This window comes from Palaemon carinicauda, chromosome 13 (genome assembly GCF_036898095.1).
Source record: "Palaemon carinicauda isolate YSFRI2023 chromosome 13, ASM3689809v2, whole genome shotgun sequence".
Lineage (NCBI taxonomy): Eukaryota > Metazoa > Arthropoda > Malacostraca > Decapoda > Palaemonidae > Palaemon > Palaemon carinicauda.
This window is the reverse complement of record NC_090737.1, coordinates 24,771,483-24,794,241: the sequence shown is the minus strand read 5'-3', so window position 1 is coordinate 24,794,241 and position 22,759 is coordinate 24,771,483. Positions and strand designations below refer to the sequence as shown.

At 47.3% G+C, this 22,759-nt stretch overlaps 1 protein-coding gene across 1 annotated transcript in view; it reads left to right on the top strand.

The window, feature by feature from the left end:
* Positions 1 to 1,068: 1,068 nt before the first annotated feature.
* Positions 1,069 to 22,759, top strand: part of LOC137652223 (cytosolic Fe-S cluster assembly factor NUBP2 homolog) — a 52,078-nt gene continuing 30,387 nt past the window's right edge. The window contains exon 1 of the mRNA XM_068385454.1: positions 1,069 to 1,252. Within this exon, the coding sequence (XP_068241555.1) occupies positions 1,132 to 1,252 (121 nt within the window). The 5' untranslated portion in view covers positions 1,069 to 1,131. The remainder of the gene's footprint in view (positions 1,253 to 22,759) is intronic.

The window sequence follows — 22,759 nt, the reverse complement described above, 5'->3', positions numbered from 1 at the left end:
GTAGTCCTGTCAATCATTGGTAACGTTGCTTATGTTATCGTCCCCGTCATCTGTTGTTTATATATTTTAACTCAGTATATGTGTTAATATTTATATGGTTCATTTGTATTGTATTTCATTGTGTGATTTCGTACAGGAAATATATGATTTCTTATAGTAGATATCGTGATTTAACTGGTTTTCTCATTCATTTCATCCGTAATAACATCACAACCAATTCGTCAACTTATAACTAACCGAATTGGTTGATCTGTTTGTTTGCGATTGAAATGGATATCAAAACCTGTTAAATCTCGTTATTTGCTATAGGAAATCATATATTTCTTGTGCGTAGTCACTAGATGTAATAATATACAAAATTACCCAAAATTTATCACTCCATAAAGACAAAATTAAAACTGTAAAACACCTTACATTTTCAACACTTACACATTAGTCGTCAACACTGCCTAAACTGACAAGTGACAAGGATCGTATTATCGTAAATCCAAATTAATAGAAAGTTTGTTAATAACTTACAAAATATAATTTTTGTCAATACTAAAAGATCTTCTGTTAAACATAAACAAGATTCTAAGTAGCAAACACCATAAATTGCTATGGTAAACACAGGATAAAATAACAAGACAAGATTAAATATGCTCAATTTAAAAGCGAATTTCAAGGGAAAATATAAAGATAATTTGTGTGACCTGTGCAAAGATGAAGATACTATTTTTATGCCCAAAATTAGGACAGGTAATTAATGTAGACATAAGTTTAGGTATGCTGAAAAATCCTAGCAGGGATCTGGATTCTGGCTGCATTTATAAGTAGGGCAATGCACATGAAAGAAGAATTTAAAAGGTCTAAATTGACCACAATAGGTTGCCAAAACTGATAATAGCAAGGTGTTATCCTATCTGATTTCAAAGTAGAATGAGATAAAAGTAAAGATTGAGAATATAATTATTGATTTATTTAAGGCACAGGTAATATAAGCTTAATAATAATAATGAGAAGAAGCTTAGAAGCTTTGCACCTATTTATAAAGTGATAAAGTGTCCGCAAACTTATTTTGTGGAGTGATCAGTGAGCGATAAGGAACCAGGAACATATAGGAGCCGTTGCAGAGATAAACCTCCCCAGTTGATGCTACTGATTGACATTCCATTCTGTCCTGAAGAAAATGTGATTAGTGATTGCTCTGCAGCAGCTCTTTTTTCAAGCACTGTACATACAAATAGTTCGTTCGACATGACTTCTCCAGTGGGTAAGTAAATAATAGACTAAGCAATAAATTATATCCATTTCACTGGTACTCTCAAACTTTGAATTTAAAGTTTCCAACCCTAAGCTAACCTTTAATACTCACGTCCTTACACGTCGGGGTTGTGTATGACCTAACTAGCCTAACCAGTAATGGGGATGTATGTATGAAAGCGGTCACCTGTATGTATTATTATGTCTAACTTAGAATACGGCTGTGTAAGTGGAGTTAAGTAGGTAAGGACACAGCTTGTAGGTTAGGTTAGGGGGTAAAGTTGAGGTTAGTTGATGCCCATTTTTGGTTAAGGAACGCATTAGGAACTGGCCGCTGATATACAAAGGCTCCAGAATTTTCTTAAAATTGCTAAAATTATCCTAGCTTTATAAGTCATCAGAGCTCATTGTCTTGACACTTATTTTCTCTTCCACCTGTCTATCAACTTTGTGATTGTAGTTTAGATATTGGTTCATGAGCTATACTAGTTAGTCTAGTTTGTCTAAATTGAGGGTAAATTCCTAGCCTTTGCCAGGACTATTCAATCAGAAATATGATTTTTCTATGTTTTTGTCATTTGAATGATTTTTATCAGGTGTTCCATTAGCAATTGATAGTTTTAACATGTAGCAAAGCAGAGACACATTTTATTTAGGGAACGGAAATTTGTATTCATATGTTATTACAGAATATTTGCACACGGCTTATGTGAGAAACAATTCAACGTAATGGCAAAGGAGAAATATTGTTTGTTCCGTAACCGAAATACAAACCACGCTATTTACAAAGGGTATTACTTTTAGCGTAGCTGAAATGGCGAGCCATTAGAATTTAACGAGGGTGTATTACCCCCGCGCTAGTTAGCGGGGGGGTAGGGGAGTGGTAGCTAGCTACCCCTCCTCCCCCTCACACACAGGTGAATACTCACTTTCACTTTTGGCTCGGACTGTGACAGACGTCTCTGTCTTGGTCCTCGCTTGGCAGCCATTGTCTGTTTTGTCTTTACTTAATCGCTTACTTTTCTTTTACTCAATATATATGTAAACATGTTTTCATGTTTGTATATATATTTGAGTATAGAAATAAGTAAGTTTCCTTTTCAGATGTGTGTGTGTAGTGTACGATATCTACGTGGAGGCCTCGGCAGTTAGGCCACCACGGCCTAATTTTATGGGTTGCGATCGAGTTTGACTTCGGTCTTTCTCTCTCTCTCTCTCTTGAGGTCGTTCACCCTTTTACTATGTTTTACTACGCCCTTGTAGCTTCCTTCCCGTGTGGGTGGGGTTGCTACGCCGTACATTTTGTCTCAATTAGTTTATGAATCTAATTGTAGTTGTTAATTTTTCAGCTTGTAGAACGATTCCTTTCGGGGTTTTCGTTTTTTTCTTTAGTGTTCATTCATTTTTAAATTACATAATTACATAGTTACATAATTATAATTGTTATAATTCTGTTTTGGTTACAGCTCTCCTTCCGCGAGTGTAAGTGGTTGTGAGGGCACGTGCCTATTGTGTAATTCTTGTTCCTTTTCCTCGGGATTCCTCTTCGGAGCCTTCCCGGGGGAATGAATGTGTACTAATATTATTTGTTTTATTTTTTACAGTTACCGATCTAGTTCGTTTCTGTAATATAGCAACGGTGTGAGCTGTCTGGTTGAGTCCTGGGGATTCGGCTGTTGCTGCCTCCCCCTTGTATTGTCGTCAGGGGCGTGTCTCCTTCTACTGGTAGTACTCCCGTGTCGACGGACAGCTCTCCAGTTCATTTTAGAACAGTCAGGAGGCTTGCCTCCTTGGGCGGATAACTTTCCTTCCGAGGGAAGTTTTTTCCTGTCCAGGCTTGAGCTTTTCCTCTTTTGTGGGGTTCTTCTCTTGCCTTTTTTTCGTGCGACTATGCTCTTGGTGCTGAGCGGTCGCACCTGCAGTTTCGCTCAAGGGGCTGGGCAACTGCAGGATCTCCTCTTCGGAGGATTGCCCCTTTTAGGTCACTGGCTGACCAGTCTCTTCCACGAAGTGTTTCTCTTTCGTTCGCGAGAGAGTACACTCATAGAGACTCCTCTTCGGAGGTTTCTTCTGTTGCTGTTGCTGTTGGCCTCCCTCGCCGTAAGGCCCTCCGTCCGCCTCGTCGTAAGGGCCTCTCATCTCCCTATAAGGGTGTTTGAGGCGCCTTTTTGAATCTCCGTTTGCAGCCTACAACTTCTTTTTCTCGATCTTCCGTCTTGGTGCAGATGGACAGCAGTCTAATCTCGTCTTCCGACGGGCAACGGTCTTCCCGACGGACAACGGTCTTCCCGACGGACAGCGGTCTTCCGACGGACATCAGTCTCCCGGCGGACAACGATCCCTTCGGGGCAAAGGGTTGCCCCCACGGGGGTTCTTCCCTTGCGTGTCAGGGTTTCCCTGCGCGCCCTTCTGTTCGTCAGCGCTCTCCTGTTCGTCAGCGCTTTCAAGATGATCTTCCCTGCAGTTCCTGTTACGTGCCCTGTGCGCCCACGTTCGCCCTCGCGATCTAGAACTTAGGTTCAGGTCGGGGTCAAGGACTCTTCTTCTTTGCGCGGGCTTCCACGCGTAGCCTTCTGCTCGTCAGCGATCATCAGCTCGTCAGCGATCATCAGCTCGTCAGCTATCATCAGCTCGTCAGCGATCATCAGCTCGTCAGCGATCGTCAGCTCGTCAGCGATCATCAGCTCGCCAGCGATCTCCGGATCGCCCACGTGTGTTACAGCTGGCACGCCAACGTTCTCCAACACTTCTGAAGGAACATGGTTCGCCAGCTACTAGCTCAACTGCGGATGCTGATCGCCATCGCGCGACCCTCAACTGCAGATGCTGATCGCCATCGCGCGACCCTCAACTGCGGATGCTGATCGCCATCGCGCGACCCTCAACTGCGGATGCTGATCGCCATCGCGCGACCCTCAACTGCGGATGCTGATCGCCATCGCGCGACCCTCAACTGCGGATGCTGATCGCCATCGCGCGACCCTCAACTGCGGATGCTGATCGCCATCGCGCGACCCTCAACTGCGGATGCTGATCGCCATCGCACAACCCTGAACGATTGCCCGCTTCGCATGCTGCTCCTCATCGCACAACCCTGAACGATCGCCCTCTTGCGGATGCTGATCACCATCGCACCCTTTCACGCGATCATTCACCTGCGCATACTGCTCGCCATCGCACAACCCTGAACGATTGCCCGCTTCGCATGCTGCTCCTCATCGCACAACCCTGAACGATCGCCCTCTTGCGGATGCTGATCACCATCGCACCCTTTCACGCGATCATTCACCTGCGCATGCTGCTCGCCATCGCACAACCCTGAACGATTGCCCGCTTCGCATGCTGCTCCTCATCGCACAACCCTGAACGATCGCCCTCTTGCGGATGCTGATCACCATCGCACCCTTTCACGCGATCATTCACCTGCGCATGCTGCTCGCCATCGCACAACCCTGAACGATTGCCCGCTTCGCATGCTGCTCCTCATCGCACAACCCTGAACGATCGCCCTCTTGCGGATGCTGATCACCATCGCACCCTATCACGCGATCATTCACCTACACATGCTGCTCGCCATCGCTTACCGCCAGCGATCTTCTTCACCTACGCGGCAGCACGATCCCTCGCCGTCACGCCCATTCGCCTGCGCGCCCGCGCGATCGCTCGCCTGCGCGCCCGCGCGATCGCTCGCCTGCGCGCCCGCGCGATCGCTCGCCTGCGCGCCCTCGCGACCGCTCGCCTGCGCGCCCTCGCGACCGCTCGCCTGCGCGCCCTCACGACCGCTCGCCTGCGCGCCCGCGCGACCACTCGCCTGTGCGCCCGCGCGACCATTCGCCTTTGCGCGACCGTTCGCCCTCGCGCGACCATAGTTCGCGGCGAATTCCACAGCCGGTGGTAGCAGCAGGGACGCGTGCTCCTAGGCGGCACTCGGGATCACCTCCATCCAAGCACAGGTTGGTAGTGCAGGACGAAGACAGGTCAGTACAGCATTCTTCCCACCTTCTTTTCAGGCAGGAACCGTCGTGTCCTCTCCAAAGGATCGCCCGATCCCTTTCACCTTAGCGAGGATTTCGGACTCTGTGTCCTTGGAGCAGCAGACATGGTTTGATCCGCTGGCACGGGCGTTAATGAGGTTTATGAAACCAGCACTCACCGGCCAGGGTAACAAACCAGCGGCTGTCTCTCCTACGCTGAAGAGAAAGAGAGGAGTGGACTTCGTGGTGACTTCCCCCAGGGCGAAGTTGGTTCCCAAGAGGTCGGTCTCGAGGGTCCCCTCTCCTGCACGAGTACTCTCTCCTTCTCCCGCCCTGGAAGGATTTTTGGCGGGGGGGCTTTCCGTTGAAGATTTCTCCATCGGACAAGGGGTGACTGCTTACCTCTTCCTCTGGGAGCTTACCAGGTTCTTTCCCTCCTCGGTTACGGCCCGAGGTTTGGTTCAAGGAAGCTACAGGAAGATCAAGGGTACTTTCCTCCTCTCGAGCTCAGGCACCTTGGCCTTTCGTCGTTAAGTATCTACTTGCGGACAAGCTCGATGTTGTACCATCTGGACGCACTGACTGAAGGCTTCCTTCGGGTGTCTCATCTGTGGAGGTCAACGACCTCAGACACCCTTCCATCCTTGAGAAGAGTTTTGTCTTTGCCCAAGGACAGAGACTTAAACATCTGCTGTGCGGAGTAAATCGACTTCCGGTTTCACTCCTCCAAGGCGCTTTCTTCCAGACTCTGCAGGGCTCCAGCTCCCTTTTCTTTCAACCACGTCGGCCTAAGTTATCGGCTACGACAACTGGGACAAGGTGTCCAATTGCAGTTTCCTCCTGTCAGGAACAGATGGCACGGGAGACTCCCCCGGGGGGGCATAGTCCTAAAAGGAGTTCACGAACTCTAGGATTGCAGGTTTTTTCGCTGGGAGGATGCTTAAGGTTACTCATCCGAATGACAGCTTCCCGATGCCCATTCCCGCACAATCTCTGTGAGTAGCCAAGGATATCGCGCCTGCCGTCTCTGTCAGCGAATTCAGTGTCTCTGAACCTCTATGCCATAGCATCAGCAGAGTTGCCCGGTTGGGCAGAATGATCCATACCTTAGGCGAAGGTCTTCCTTAGGATCATAGACGGCTTCACCCCCGGCCCCCTCAGTCGATCCTTTCTTGTAAGGAAGGATCTGAGAGGGGACGTCCATAGTCGACCTCTCAGCCCTGATCAAGTTTGTCGAACAAACTTCGGCCAGCGTAGACCAGCAGAATCGATCAGACTGGTAACGAGGCGACAGGACTCCTTTAACCCTGGATCGGAAGGACGGGTACTTTCAGTTTCCATTCCATCCATCTTCCAGGGTGCTCGTCGAATTCAGCCTAAACTGCAAGTATTCCTGCTTATGATGCAGTGTGGCTATCCCGCCGTGGCATAGCAGGTTTGTTTCCCCAGAGAACTCTCCCTGCCTTCCTCTTGGCCGCTCAGGTGCAGACTTCCGCCTCCTCTGCTGTTTGGAGGGCTGGTCAACTCCGGTAGGCTCGGGTTTCGACCTGATTCAGCGCCGGGAAAAGCTTCCGAATGCTGACCATGAGTGTGGGCTCATGGTATTTTGCTTGGAGCCTTCTCTTCCTCTGCCTCAACATCTGGAGTATCTGGCCATGATATTGAGTCAACCGCCTTACCACGTTGGAAACCCCGCTTCTCGTCCGTCCAGCGAGGTTAAGCAACGTCGGTACTTGGATGGGTGACCACCTGGGGACGCCAGATTCTGTTACCACATCCTCCGAGCCTTCCTTTCGGTTCACCGTGGCAAGACTGAGGAGAGTCGCAGTACCTGTTCTCAGTCAAGCAGAGTTTTCAGCCCTACCTTGGAACGTTTCCTAGTTCTTCTTTCCTCATTGACCCGTTTATAGTCCGAACGGTCGCCTCAGGATAAGTTCCATGTGGGGCGATCCAAGTTCCGGTGGCTTCAGGCAATGTTTAACCGGACTCCCTGGCCCTATGGGACCAGCGGAACTATTAAACCTGCAATGGGTGTTGACCTATGGAGCCTCTTGATGGTAGTGGATATTCTCGTCCTTTCCCCACATTCTTGATGCGGTTCTCGGACTCGTCAAAGGAAAGGGGGGGGGGCATGTTCCGGTCCAGGCCTATGGTCAAGACCTGAAGGATACCTCTCCATCATTCAGGCAGGCTTAAGGGCCTTAGTCTGGCCCCTCTTCAGATCCTACCGCTCCTGCCAAGTCGCCCCGTTGCGTGTCGACTTCATGCTAACCAGCAGGGGACGCATTTTCACACCTTCACATCTTGCAGTAGAGATATCGGGATGATTGAGATTCTCTCAATTCCACCATCGGCTCTCTCATTCCAGGCAGGGGAATGTTTCTCTCAGACTATCCGAGCAGAGCCTCATAGAGAGAGTGTACCTAGGGGTCTTTGACCTTGGGTAACCAGCAAGTGCTGGTCTGGGGGACCTGATCGCGACAGCTTGGAACCTCAAGCTTCCGCTAGTTTTCCCCCCAGTCTCAGACCCCGAGACTCTGGCAAGATGCATTCCGGTGATGGTGGGACAACTTCGACGCCTGCGTCTTCCCTCCTTTTTGTCTGCGGACAATGGGTCTCAACAAAACCAGGTTGTCTGTCAACCTTTCAATGGGAGAGCTCCACTGGGACTATGTGCAGAACGGTTTCTGGACCCTCTGCTTCCCCTGACGGAACTCCCGGGAGAGCTTCTCCCACGGCGCAGACTACTCAAGCAACCACACTGCGACATCTCTCCCGAACCGGGGCGTCGCTTCGGCTTCATGCCTGGAGACACTACGCTTCCTCCTCTAGAAGAGACAACCCGCTACAGTCGCGGTACGGAGGTCGCGTCATCTGCGATAGTCATCCACAGGGGTCTCCCAGGCAAAGTGAAGAGTCTAAGGTGGTTGGTGCCGTGGGAGATATACTTCTTCCCGTGAGGCCTCTTCTCCAGCAATAACGGTCTTATTGCCTTTCGGCGGGAGGAAACTCCTTTCCGCTCTTGGCAATGAAGCCTGTCGCTCAGCCTTTCCCTGACCTTCAGGCTTAAAGGAATAACTTTTTCCTGCCCGCTGGATCTATCCTCGCTCATGCGAAGCTACGATCGTCCCTGCCCTAGTCGGAGGAAGACCTCCAACTTGGAGCATGGCTCGGACTTTTAGTCCTTTAAGAGATCTTCTCAAGACCCTTTTACGACAGGCCTCGGATTGTATTCCGCCCTGGGTCTTCTGCTCACTCTGGCCACGGCCAGTGTGTGAGCAATCTTCTTGGTCTCTTACTACTCCCCCCCTTTCTAAGGAAGAGGGGAAGGCAACATTCAGGCTCGCTCCTGAGTTGTTGGCTAGACTCAGAATCTGAGGGTCCCGACCCTTCGGTCCGATTCATTCAAGATTTTGAGTCTCCATTCTGTGTCTGATGTCCCAAGACCTTCTCTTTCTTGCCAGTACAGGAATCGAGAGGTTAGCGCTGGGAACAGCTGCAGTTTGGCCTCAGTTGCAGCCGATTTGGGAACACAAGGAGGACATGGGGGGAGAGTCACCAGTATACCTCTTCAGCCCGGACTCAAGGACATTCATCTCGACCTGTCTTCAGACCCTCCCCCGTCACGTCGCCCTACAGCACGATGTTGGATACATCGCAACGTCCCTCGCCTTCGAGTAATACTACTCTGTGACGCAGGTGCTACAAGCTGGACTCTGGAAGCGTCTGATGACCTTCGCAGCCCGCTTCCTGCAGGGCGTGACCCACAGGAGTCTCGATACGTTTTCTATCGCTCTGTGGTGGCTACACAACAGCTGGTCTAACCTCAGGCTCCTTTTTGGACAGGTAGCAGAAGGTTGAGGGCATTGTTATCAGGTTTTAGTCTGCATGAACGAAAGAAGTATGTCTGGCCCTTACTTCTTTCTTCATCATCCCCTCTACGGGGAAGCAGCATCCTGGTCTCTGCATAGCTGACCTCGAACCTCTGCAGGTAAACCATGCTTCCTTGTGTTCCGAGTATTGAGTCAATACTGTCGCGTCCCCCATACCCTGACGAGGTGGTATTGGGAACGTCTTAACCCAGAGTTCCTTCTGGAACTCCAGGTCAACTGCCTAAGACGGGTCACACTTCTTCCTTCACACAAGCTTACGTAGGCCACATGGTTCCTTGCGGTGCAAGGAACTTGTGAGGTGCAGGGACTCCTTTTCTCGAGTGCGACTCACTCGGATTCTGAGTCCCCGGGTAAAGCCAAAGCCAGTATGGCTGGGGACTTTCCACCCTTCCTAAGGGATAAGTCACCCTTTGTAAATAGCGTGGTTTGTATTTCGGTTACGGAACAAATGACAAATTCGAAGATAATTTGTATTTTTCCTAACCATACAAACCTTAGCTATTTACACATATTTGCCCGCCAGCCCTGTCCCCCAAGACAAGTCCTACCTCTAAGTGAAAGTGAGTATTCACCTGTGTGTGAGGGGGAGGAGGGGTAGCTAGCTACCACTCCCCTACCCCCCCGCTAACTAGCGCGGGGGTAATACACCCTCGTTAAATTCTAATGGCTCGCCATTTCAGCTACGCTAAAAGTAATACCCTTTGTAAATAGCTAAGGTTTGTATGGTTAGGAAAAATACAAATTATCTTCGAATTTGTCATATTATTTTTAGCACAATGGGTTTGTTTTGGTTGTGGTGTACTAATTACCATTGCCTATAAGACACAATTCTATTCAGCCCCTCCTCCCTGTCTGGGTTATGACTGAACAACCTTGGTTGGGTTAGGAAATTTTGGACAATATGTTTATTATACATTGAGCTTGACATCATAATGTACTTTTCTTGCAAGTAGAATAATCCTAAAATAAACTTTATGATAGCCTTGGCTATGAAATACATATTTTCTATCATAGCATATTGCAATGTGCCAAGTAATTAGCTTGACATTATTTTCTAATGGCATTGACATGCAATGTAATATTTTTTCTATAGAGTGTGAGGTATTTATCCTATATGCTGTTACACCATTCATATAAATCATTTGGCTACTACCAGTATACTAGATTTTTCAATATTAAACTTACCCGATGATCATATAGCTGTCAGCTCTGCTGCACGACAGAAAAAACCTACGGGCGGAATACGCCAGCGATCGCTATACAGGTGGGGGTGTACATCAACAGCGCCATCTGTCAAGTAGGTACTCAAGTACTCGATGTCAACATAGAACCAATTTTCTCTCTGTCGTGCCACTGGCAAGACCTACTAAATACGCTGTTACTAACTGGATTTGTTTTCACAACTATTTGGTGAAGTACACTATTTCAGTTTTGAGCTTTCGCTATGCAGGGGTTTTATCTTCATTTCAAAACTTGAACTCGTTTTGGATAGATTGAATTATGGTGACGAAGAGAGTATGGACTCTCTTTCACTTTTAAATGGCCGACCCTTCCCTTAAACGGAAGTGTGTTTAGGTTTTTGGTAATTTTGCTTAACACGTTATAAATCTATATATTTTATATCTCTCCGCCTTTATAGGCCTCTTCGATTAACTTTCCATTTATTATAAACATATAAAAAATAAATTTTTATGTTTGTTTATATGCGACCTTTCCTGATAGTAGGCGGTCCTAACTTGGAACCGAAGTTAATTAACATTGAGCCCGTTATATCGTATTTAACCTTTAAAGAATTTAATACTTTTTAAATTTTATTGTTTTATGAAAGAATTTCTTTGATAGTCTCGTACTGTTTTCAAAGATGAACTAACGTTTAGTTTTTTAGTCTACGCAGTTGTTGACGTTCAGGACGTTCAACATGCGCTCTATCGTTACGATAGAGAGAGAGTGTATCACGGTTTCACTTTGCAGTAAGAGTAAACCGATTCTGGCGTTTCGTTCATTCTTTCTTAGCTTAAATGGTTTAAATTCTAAATTAAAGGAACTTTTCATTTGGAAAACCTTTAGCAATTAACATGTTTTAACGATATATAATTGGGCTCTTCTCTGAGGTGCGAATCAAGAGAGAAAGAGAGAGAGAGATAGAGACGGAGGGAGAGAGAGGAGAATAAACGTTTCGTTCAAGCGGGTAACGTTGTTCTCGTTTTTTACTCTCCTCCCTAGTCGCTGTAGGGGAAGAAGGTAAAACGTTTCTAGGGTTTTATTCTTGTTCCCAGGCTATGTGCGGTGAGAGATTGTAAACGTAGTTTATTTGATCTAGTGTTTAGTCTCTTTCCCAGCCACTGAATTCTTTATCTTTATATATGTTTTCTGTTGCATTATACGACTGTTTTCGCAATTACTACCTTTTTATTGAAGGATAGGATTGCGTGTTTCAGGTAGAAATCAGTAAAAGTTTCGATTTCAGTGAAATAAGTGCAAAACAGAAAATCAAAGTGATAAAGTGATATGCGCAAAGTGTTACAGTGTTGCGTCCGAGGGTTCGTCTGTTCGTGCCAGTCGTTCACCTAGTCCGGGACTTCTTACAAGCTCCCAAGCCCAGGGGAGAAGTAATGTCGAACGACTTATGGTTTCCTCAGGCCTTGATCAACGAACAGACGTTTTCCCTCCGTGGTTTCGGGCGTATCTACCCAAGATCGCCCCACCCACACAAAGACGAGAGAGCCCATTTATTCCTCGTCTGCGGAAGAGGTTTCTCGTAAGAAACCATGGACCACATCTCGCAGCTTTTTAAGTGCAAGTCGGTCCCTTCCGCGCAAGCCCAACGGCCCAGGTGTAGCCACTGGGTCAGTTCGGACTCGCTGCAGTCATCCGACGACTGCACACCTCCCAAGAGAGGCAAGGTGGTACCGCAACAGGCAGTAACTCCGTCTGTTGCCGCACCCGCTGTTTTAGACCCTCAGTCACAACGGACAGTAGCTCCGTCTGTTGCCGCTTTTGTAGACCCTAAGTCGTCTTTACTGCAGTCTATGCAGACTCAGTTAGCTGCGGTTATGCAGGAGTTTCGTGCGGAGAAGGTTGACACTGCTCCCCTTAGCCTACAACCTGCCACAGTTGTGCGCCCAGCTCACGCTGAGGCTGCCTGCTCCCACACTCCGGCTGCGGAGAGCTCCACCACCGATGCGCAGTCGACCCTGCCAGACGCATGTTGACGTTAGCCGACGTGCGGCACCCTCCGTTGACATGCGTTAGCTACCGCATCAGCAGTGGGAAGGTGTAGTCAAGCTGCCGTGTTTTGACGCGATGCGTCAGTCTCCGCAACCCACGGCAGTCCCCACCACGCACCACCACTCCGCTTTGGTTGTTGCCAGCTCTCAGACTGTCAAGCAGTTACATGACGTCGCCTTCTGGTCTGCTACTAATGCACCAGTGCTGTATGTCCTCACGCACCTGTTGTGGTTGACAGTTCAGTTTTTGGACAGTTCACAGACTGTCAGGCAGTTACATAATGTTGCCTTCTGGTTTGCTGCTAATGCACCAGTGCTGTATGTCCTCACGCACCTGTTATGGTTGACAGTTCAGTTTTTGACAGTTCACAGACTGTCAAGAAGTTACATAACGTTGCCTTCTGGTCTGCTGCTTATGCACCAGTGAGACACTCACTGAGATAACCTAGCTTTTCTCGGACAAGGTTCCTGTAGATGAGAAAGTGCTGTTCTCCCTCCTACTGATATTCCTTTGAGGACTCTGTCATTTGGAGAGGAGCCTTAAGCTGCTTAGCCTCCTATGAACTTTTGTCGAGCCTTTGAAGTTTTGCTGTACTATTATGTCACACATAACAAGGCTTCCAGGGATGGTAAATGGTTCCGCTTCAGTCGCTAACCCCGTCTGTTGCCACACCTGCTCCCGTAGACCCTAATGGGCTTTGCTGCAAGACATGCAGTCCAAGCTTGTGTCCTTGATAGAGGACTTATTACGGAGAAGAACCTTCTGGCCAACAACCTTCCTACCGGTTGGTTGTGCGCCCTGTTGACGCTGAGGTTTCCTACTCGCGTCCGCCAGTTGAGGTGGTTCCTCCACCGATGCGACCCAGTGTGGGTTACCAGTCGCACGTTGACGTTTAGCTACGCTCGGAGGTGGTTGTTGACGTTCAGTGTGTCACTAGGAAGACGTTCAACAACCAGCAGAGGTGACTTGTTGTGACGCAGTGCGTCAACCTCAGCAACCCGGTAGGGTGTTGACTGCACAACCCAAACAGTCTAGACAGTTTCGGGTTAACGCTGTACTTCCTCGCGTCCCCATGGTTGACAGTTCACAGACTGTGCAGCAGTACCATGATATTGCGTCCGGCTCCGTCACGCATCCACCAGTGCGACCGGATTCAGCGAGTCTGACGTTGCCCACTCCGTTGCCGTTTCCTCATCAGTTTCGGATGAGGAACCCTCTGATGAGGACGTTGCTGAACAAAACGATCAACCCCCAGCCCTGCTATCCATCCAGAAGATGCTGAAGAAGGAATGCTGCCCTGTCAGGCTGTGGATGAGTCTGGTAAGGACTCTGTCATCCGTGGTTCAATTTATGTCACTAGGAAGACTACTCCTCCGTCCTCTTCTATACCATCTAGCCTTTCATTGGAAAAAGGACAAGACGCTAAAAGCGGTCTCGATCCCGATTTCCGGAAAGTTAAAGTCTGGTCTGACTTGGTGAAAGGACTTTTTCAACCTTAGAAAGGGTCTTCCCCTGACTGTTCAGTCTCCCAACCACGTTCTCTTCTCGGACGCATCGGACGTAGGCTGGGGTGCGACATTAGACGGTAGGGAATGCTCGGGATTATGGAACTCGAGTCAAAGGACAATGCATTTCAACTGCAAGAAGCTACTGGCAGTACGTCTGACCTGGAAAAGCTTCAGGTCTCTCCTTCAAGGCAAAGTGGTGGAGGTGAACTCAGACAACACACGGCTTTGACGTACATCTCCAAGCAAGGAGGGACCGACTCTCTGACATGGTACGAGATCGCAAGGGACCTCCTCACCTGGTCAACAGGTCTAGACTTTTCACTAGTAACGAGGTTCATCCAAGGCAACTTGAATGTCATAGCAGATTGTCTCAGTCGGAAGGGACAAATAATTCCAACAGAATGGACCCTCCACAAAGATGTATGCAAGAGACTTTGGGCCACCTGGGGCCAGCCAACCATAGATCTCTTCGCAACCTCGACGACCAAGAGGCTCCCAATAGTTTGCTCACCTATCCCGGACCCAGCAGTAGTTCATATAGATGCCTTTCTACTAGATTGGTCTCATCTAGATCTATATACATTCCCTCCGTTCAAGATTGTCAACAAGGTACTGCAGAAGTTCGCCTCTCACGAAGGGACAAGGTTGACGCTAGTTGCTTCCCTCTGGCCCACGAGAGAATGACTCACCGAGGTACTTCGATGGCTAGTAGACGTTCCCAGAACACTTCCCCTAAGGGTGGACCTTCTACGTCAGCCACGCGTAAAGAAGGTACACCAAGGCCTCCACGCTCTTCGTCTGACTGCCTTCAGACTATCGAAAGAATCTCAAGAGCTAGAGGCTTTTCGAAGGAGGCAACCAGAGCGTTTGCTAGAGCAAGGAGAACATCCACCCTTAGAATCTACCAATCGAAGTGGGAAATCTTCCGAAACTGGCGCAAGTCAGTATCCGTATCCTCGACCAGTACCTCTGTAACTCAAATAGCTGACTTTCTCTTATATCTGAGGAAAGAACGATCTCTTTCAGCTCCCACTATCAAGGGTTACAGAAGCATGTTGGCATCAGTCTTCCGTCACAGAGGCTTAGATCTTTCCAACAATAAAGATCTACAGGACCTCCTTAAGTCTTTTGAGACCACGAAGGAGCGTCGTTTGGTTACACCTGGTTGGAATTTAGACGTGGTACTAAGATTCCTTATGTCAGACAGGTTCGAACCGCTTCAATCAGCCTCCCTGAAATATCTCACCTTTAAGACTCTTTTCCTGATATGCTTAACCACAGCTAAAAGAGTCAGTGAGATTCATGCCTACAGCAAGAACATCGGATTCTCATCCGAAACGGCTACATGTTCTACAACTTGGTTTTCTAGCCAAACACGAGCTGCCTTCTCGGCCTTGACCAATATCGTTCGATATTCCAAACTTATCGTATGGTTGGAAATGAACTAGAAAGAGTATTATGTCCTGTAAGGGCTCTTAAGTTCTATTTAAAAACCTTTACGAGGCCCGTCTGAAGCTTTATGGTGTTCAGTTAAGAATCCATCTTTGCCTATGTCAGAGAATGCTTTATCCTATTTTATCAGACTGTTAATACGAGAAGCTCATTCCCATCTGAATGAGGAAGACCAAGCTTTGCTGAAGGTAAGGACACACGAAGTTAGAGCTGTCGCAACTTCCGTGGCCTTTAAATAAAATAGATCTCAGCAAAGATATTCGACGCAACCTATTGGAAAAGCAAATCAGTGTTCGCGTCTTTTATCTTAAGAATGTCCAGTCTCTTTACGAGAACTGCTACAATCTGGGACCATTCGTAGCAACGAGTGCAGTAGTGGTGAGGGCTCCACCACTACAATTCCCTAATTCCATAACCTTTTTAATCTTTCTCTTGAAATGTTTTATTATTGTTTTTGGGTTGTCCGGAAGGCTAAGAAGCCTTTCGCATCCTATTTGATTTGGCGGGTGGTCAAAGTCATTTCTTGAGAAGCGCCTAGATTAGAGGTTTTGATGAGGACCTTTAGTATGGGTTGCAACCCTTCATACTTCAGCTCCTAGGAGTCGCTCAGCCTCCTATGAGGATCGCGAGGCTCAGTTAGGAAGACGTACTTTAAAAGGCAGAGTAATTGTTCAAGTCGACTTCCTTACCAGGTACTTATTTATTTTATGTTTGTTATTTTGAATAACTGCTAAAATAGAATACGGAATACTTAGCTCATAATGTCAACATGTAATGCTGGTCTCTACCCACCCCCCTGGGTGTGAATCAGCTATATGATCATCGGGTAAGTTTAATATTGAAAAATGTTATTTTCAATATTAAACTTACCCGATAATCATGTTGCTGTCAACTCCGTTGCCCGACAGAATTCTATGGAGGGATACGCCAGCTATCACAATACTAGAAGGGGGTGTACTTACCAGCGCCACCTGTGGCCAGGTACTCAAGTACTTCTTGTTGACACCTCCTCAATTATTCCTCTGTCGTGCTTCCGGCAAGACGTTCTGGGATACGCTTATGTTCTTGGAGTATCTTCACGACTTTGGTGAAGTATTTCTCTTTGATTTCGGCTGTCGCTTTACTGGAAACTTCTATATTAGCTTAGTTAGCTTTTGGAATTAATTTGATTAATTATGGTGACGAAGAGAGTATGAACTCTCTTTCACCTTTAAATGGCCGACCCTTCCCTTAGACGGAAGTGTTGGTGTCTAAGAGAGTATAGACTCTCTTTCTTAATTTTGCTTAACAAAAGTTATAGATTTATTTTATATCTCTCCGCCTCTTATAGGCCTCTTCGATTAACTTCCTTTTATTATAAACTTATTAAAATTAATTTTTATATTTGTTTATATTCGACCTTCCTAATAGTAGGCGGTCTTTTCTTGGTACCGAAGTTAATTCACATTGAGCCCGTCATTTTGGTTTTACCTGTTAACATATTATGCTATTTTAATGTCTTTGAAAGAATTTCTTTGATAGTCTCGTACTGTTTTCAAAGTTGAACTAACGTTTTGTTTTGTCTCTGCAGTTGTTGACGTTCAGAACGTTCAACTTGCGCTCTATCGTTACGATAGAGAAAGAATTTTCACGGTTTCACGTTGCAGTAAGAGTAACCGTGTCTAGCGGTTTGTTCATTCTTTCTTAACTTAATGGTTTTAATCCTAATAAAGGAACTTTTCATTTTGGGAAATATTTCAGTTTTTTCCTTTAACAATAATATGTTTTAACGATATATATGATTGGGCTCTTCTCTCAGGTTCTAAGTCAAGAGAGAGAGAGAGAGAGAGAGAGATAGAGACGGAGGGAGAAAGAGGAGGATAAACGTTTCATTCAAGCGAGTAACGTTGTTATCGTTTTTGCTCTTCTCCCTAGTCTCTTTAGGGGAAGAAGGTAAACGTTTCTAGAGTGATCTAGTGTTTAGTCTCTTTCCAGCCACTGAATTATTTATCTTTCATTAGATTTTTCTGTTACATTGTAATTCTGTTTTCGCAATTACTAACTTTTGAGAAAGGATAGAATTGCGTGTTTCAGGTACAAACCACTTAAAGTTTCGAGTTCAGTGAAATAAGTGCAAACAGAAAATCAAAGTGATAAGTGATTAGCGCAAAGTGTGTCAGTGTTGTGCGTGAGGGTACTTCTGTGCGCGCCAGTCGTCCTCCCAGTCCGGGACCTCTTGCAAGCTCCCAAGCCCAGGGGAGAAGCAATGTCGAAGGGCAGAAGGGTTCAGCAGGCCTTGATCGGCGCACAGAAGTATCCTCGGTGGTTGTGGGCGTGTCTTACCGAGACCGTCACTCCCACCCGCAGACGATTGAGCCCTTATTTTGCTCGTCTGCAGAAGAAATTTAGGGGAGAAAACGCTGGTCTCAGGTCTCAAGACCTCTTAAACGTAAAGTCCAGACCTATGCCAGACGTACGAAGTTAGAGTTCAACAACCCGGATGCAGTCATTGGGTTAGCTCTGACTCTCCTCAGTCATCAGTTGAATGCACTCCGCCTAAGAGGAGTAAGGTTCTGCCACAACAGAGCTCGACTGTTAAGGCTTTACCTCAGCCTACTGTAGTTTCTGCCGACCCCAAGTGGACTCTACTACAGTCCATGCAAGCACAGCTTTCGGACTTGATGCGTGAGTGTCGGGCTGAGAGTGTTGCGCCTCCGCCTCCGCCTCCGCCTACACTCCCTCCGCCTGCGCTCGCTCCGCCTGATCGCAGTACCACCTGCCAGGCGTACGATGTTGAGCCACGTTCTGAGTTTGCTGTTCCCAGTGGTGTTCAGCCTCCGCCTTCCTTAAGGCAACCTTTACAATGGGATCAGGAGGATTATACCTCTCTTCCTCCGCCTCCACTTGCTGCTCCACCAGTGATGTAACACTCGGTTGAGGTACAACAACCTCTCCCGTCCATGAGTCAGTCTCCTCAGCTCTCGCTGCAGCGAGCTCAACCCTCCTCAAGGCAAGCACCTCAACACCTTAGCCTTGCTCCTCAGGAGCCTCAACTTGCGAGACTTTTACTGCGTTCTGCGCAGCCACTACCTTTTCGCTCTCAGCTCACACCGCAGGAACCTCAACTCGTTCCTCAGGAACTTGCTACTGCGCATCCGCCAACCACTCAGCAAGCGCTACCCTTGAGTTCAGCCACTCATGCCAGGAGTCAGCCTCCTCCACCCATGCGCCTACCTTCTGCTACTTCCTTTGATCAGCCTTTGCAGACTGAGCCTCAGGTGTTCCCTCAACAGAGTCTTGAAGAGGAAACCACAACTATTGTTGTTCCAGCTCGTTCTGACTCTGCTGTTCAGCATACCTTACCTCCATTTTCAAACCTTATGATAATGGAGGTTATTTGTATTACTTATAAAAATATATTTGTATTCCTGGCAATATATTTTTAACAATATCGCAAATATGGCAAAAATATGAATCATGAGTTATGAATGTAAGGTATATATTATGTTGATATTAACACCCCATGCAAGCATGCATAAAGCACTCTAGCACTGGTCATGGAATTTCTGAGAAATGTTAAACGCCATGCACACGCTCTGCTTACCTTACATGCTCTGCTTACAGCATGCTCTGCATACTACATGCTCTGCATACAGCATGCTCTGCATTCAGCATGCTCTGCATACAACATGCTCTACATACAGCATGCTCTGCATACAGCATGCTCTGCATACAACATGCTCTGCATACAGCATGCTCTGCATTCAGCATGCTCTGCATACAACATGCTCTGCATACAACATGCTCTGCATACAGCATGCTCTGCATTCAGCATGCTCTGCATACAACATGCTCTACATACAGCATGCTCTGCATACAGCATACTCTGCATACAACATGCTCTGCATACCTTACCGCATGCTTCTCAGTCACACATCTTTGGTTGTTGCCAACTCACTAGACTGTCAAGCAGTTTCATAACGTTGCCTTCTAGTCTGCTGCTTTTGCACCAGTGAACCCTCACTGAGAGAACTTAGCTTTTCTAGGATATGGTCCCTGTAGATGAGAAAGTTCTTTTCTCCCTCCTTCTGATATTCCCTTGAGGACTCTGTCATTTGGAGGGAGCCTTTAGCTGCATAGCCTCCTATGGACTTTTATTTAAGCATAACATGCTTCCAGGGAAGGTAATGGTTCCACTTCAGTCGCTAATCCCGTCTGTTACCACACCTGCTCCCATAGACCTTGAGCTGTGTTACAAGACATGCAGTCCAAGCTTAGTCCTTGTTAGAGGATTTTTTGTTTACGGAGTCAATGTGTCACGGGGAAGACGTTCAACAACCAACAGAAGTGACTTGTTGTGACGCAGTGCGGCAACCTCAGCAACCCGAAGGAGTTTGTCTGTACGACCCAGACAGTCTAGACAGATTCGGGTTGTCACTGTACTTCCTCGCTTGCCCATGATTGACAGTTCACAGACTGTGCAGCAGTACCATGATCTTGTGTCCGGCTCCGTCAGACGACTGGCTTTTAAGAGCTCCCACAAGTCGTCGCTGTCTGGAGATTTTCAAATGGACTATGGATCTGACCAAGGAACTGGGCCTCCTGGTCAATTTTGAGGAGTCTCAGCTCGTCCCATCCCAGACCATTGTCTCCTTGGGTATGGATCTTCAGAGTCGAGCTTTTCGGACTTTTCCGTCGGCCCCAAGGATCTTCCAAGCCCTAGAATGCATCCAGAGCATGCTGAGAAGGAACCGATGCTCAGTCAGGTAGTGGATGAGTCTAACAGGGACACTTTCATCGCTGGCCCTGTTCATCGTGTTAGGGAGACTCCACCTCCCCCCCTTCAGTATCATCTAGCTGCTCACTGGATAAAGGACATGACGCTAGAGACGGTCTCAGTTCCTGTTTCCGAAGAGAGGAGGTCTTCTCTCGCGTGGTTTAAGAACAGCTTTCTTCTCAAGGAAGTCTACCTTTGGCTGTTCAGAAACACGACCGCCGTCTCCTCTCGGACGCATCAGTCACGGGCTGGGGTGCGACTTTGGACGGACAAGAATGCTCGGGAACATGGAATCAGGAGCAAAGGACACTTCACATCATTTGCAAGGAGTTGTTGGCGGTTATTCTGGCCTTGATAAACTTCAAGTCCCTCCAGCTTAACAAAGTGGTGGAGGTGGACTCTGACAACACCACAGCCCTGGCTTACATCTTCAAGCAGGGAGGGACTCTTTCGTGGAAGTTGTTCTAGATCGCAAGGGACCTACTCATCTGGTCTAAAGATCGAAAGCTAACTGGTAACGAGGTTCATTCAGGGCGGTATGAATGTCATGGCAGATCACCTCAGACGGAAGGGTCAGGTCATCCCCACAGAGTGGACCCTTCTCAAGAATGTTTACAGCAGACTTTGGGCCCTGTGGGGTCAGCCAACCATAGATCTGTTCACTACCTCGATAACCTAGAGACTCCTGTTGTATTGTTCTCCGATTCCAGACCCAGCAGCAGTTCACGTGGATGCTTTTCTGCTGGATTGGTTCCATCTCGACCTGTATGCATTCCCGCCGTTCAAGATTGTCAACAGGGTTCTTCAGAAGTTCTCCTCTCACAAAGGGACACGGCTGACGTTGGTTGGCTCCGCTCTGGCCCGCGAGAGAATGGTTCTTAGAGGTACTGCAATGGCTGGTCGCCATTCCCAGGACTCTTCCTCTAGGCGTGAACCTTCTAAGTCTACCTCACGTAAAGAAGGTACACCCAATCCTCCACGCTCTTCGTCTGACTGCCTTCAGACTTTCGAAAGACTCTCAAGAGCTAGGGGCTTTTCGAAGGAGGCAGCCAGAGCGATTGCCAAAGCAAGGAGAACATCCACTCTCAGAATCTATCAGTCTATAGGGGAAGTCTTCCGTAGCTGGTACAAGACCAATGCAGTTTCCTCAACCAGTACCACTGTAACCCAGATTGCTGACTTCCTGTTATATCTAAGGAAAGTAAGATCCCTTTCAGCTCCTACGATCAAGGGTTACAGAAGTATGTTGGCAGCGGTTTTCCGCCACAGAGGCTTGGATCTTTCCACCAACAAAGATCTACAGGACCTCCCTAGGTCTTTTGAGACCTCAAAGGAACGTCGGTTGTCCACTCCAGGCTGGAATCTAGACGTGGTCCTAAGGTTCCTTATGTCATCAAGATTTGAACCTCTCCAATCAGCCTCTTTTTAGGACCTCACATTTAAAAACTCTTTTCCTCGTGTGCTTGACAACAGCTAAAAGAGTAAGTGAGATCCACGCCTTCAGCAGGATCATTGTTTTCACATCTGAAACGGCTACATGTTCCTTGCAGCTCGGTTTTTGCTAAACGAGCTTCCTTCACGTCCTTGGCCTAAGTCGTTCGAGATCCCAAGCCTGTCCAACTTGGTGGGGAATGATCTGAAGAGAGTACTTTGCCCAGTTAGAGCTCTTAGGTACTATCTAAAAAGGTCTTAACCTTTACAAGGACAATCAGAAGCCTTATAGTGTGCTATCAAGAAACCTTCTTTTCCAAGTTCTAAGAACTCAGTTTCTTACTATTCAGGCTTCTGATTAGAGAAACACATTCTCATCTGAAGGAAGAAGACCTTGCTTTGCTGAAGGTAAGGACACATGAAGTGGGAGCTGTGGCTACTTCAGTGGCCTTCAAACAGAGCCATTCTCTGCAGAGTGTTATGGATGCAACCTATTGGAGAAGCAAGTCAGTGTTCGCATCATTCTATCTCAAAGATGTCCAGTCTCTTTACGAGTACTGCTACACCCTGGGACCATTCGTAGCAACGAATGCAGTAGTAGGCGAGGGCTCAGCCACTACATTCCCATAATCCCATAACCTTTTAACCTTTCTCTTGAATACTTTTTATGGGTTGTACGGTCGGCTAAGAAGCCTTCCACATCCTTGTTGATTTGGCGGGTGGTCAATTCTTTCTTGAGAAGCGCCGAGGTTAAAGGTTGTGATGAGGTCCTTTAGTATGGGTTGCAGCCCTGTATACTTTAGCACCTTTGAGTTGATTCAGCCTCCCAAGAGGAACGCTGCGCTCAGTAAGGAAGACGATCTTATTAAAGGCAGAGTAACGGTTCAAGTCGACTTCCTTACCAGGTACTTATTATTTCATTGTTATTGTGGATAACTGATTATATGAAATACGGGATACTTAGCTATCCTTTAATCTTGTACACTGGTTTTCACCCACCCCCCTGGGTGTGAATCAGCTACATGATTATCGGGTAAGTTTAATATTGAAAAATGTTATTTTTATTAGTAAAATAAATTTTTGAATATACTTACCCGATAATCATGATTTAATCGACCCTCCCTTCCTCCCCATAGAGAACCAGTGGACCGAGGAATAATTGAGGAGGTGTCAACAAGAAGTACTTGAGTACCTGGCCACAGGTGGCGCTGGTAAGTACACCCCCTTCTAGTATTGTGATAGCTGGCGTATCCCTCCATAGAATTCTGTCGGGCA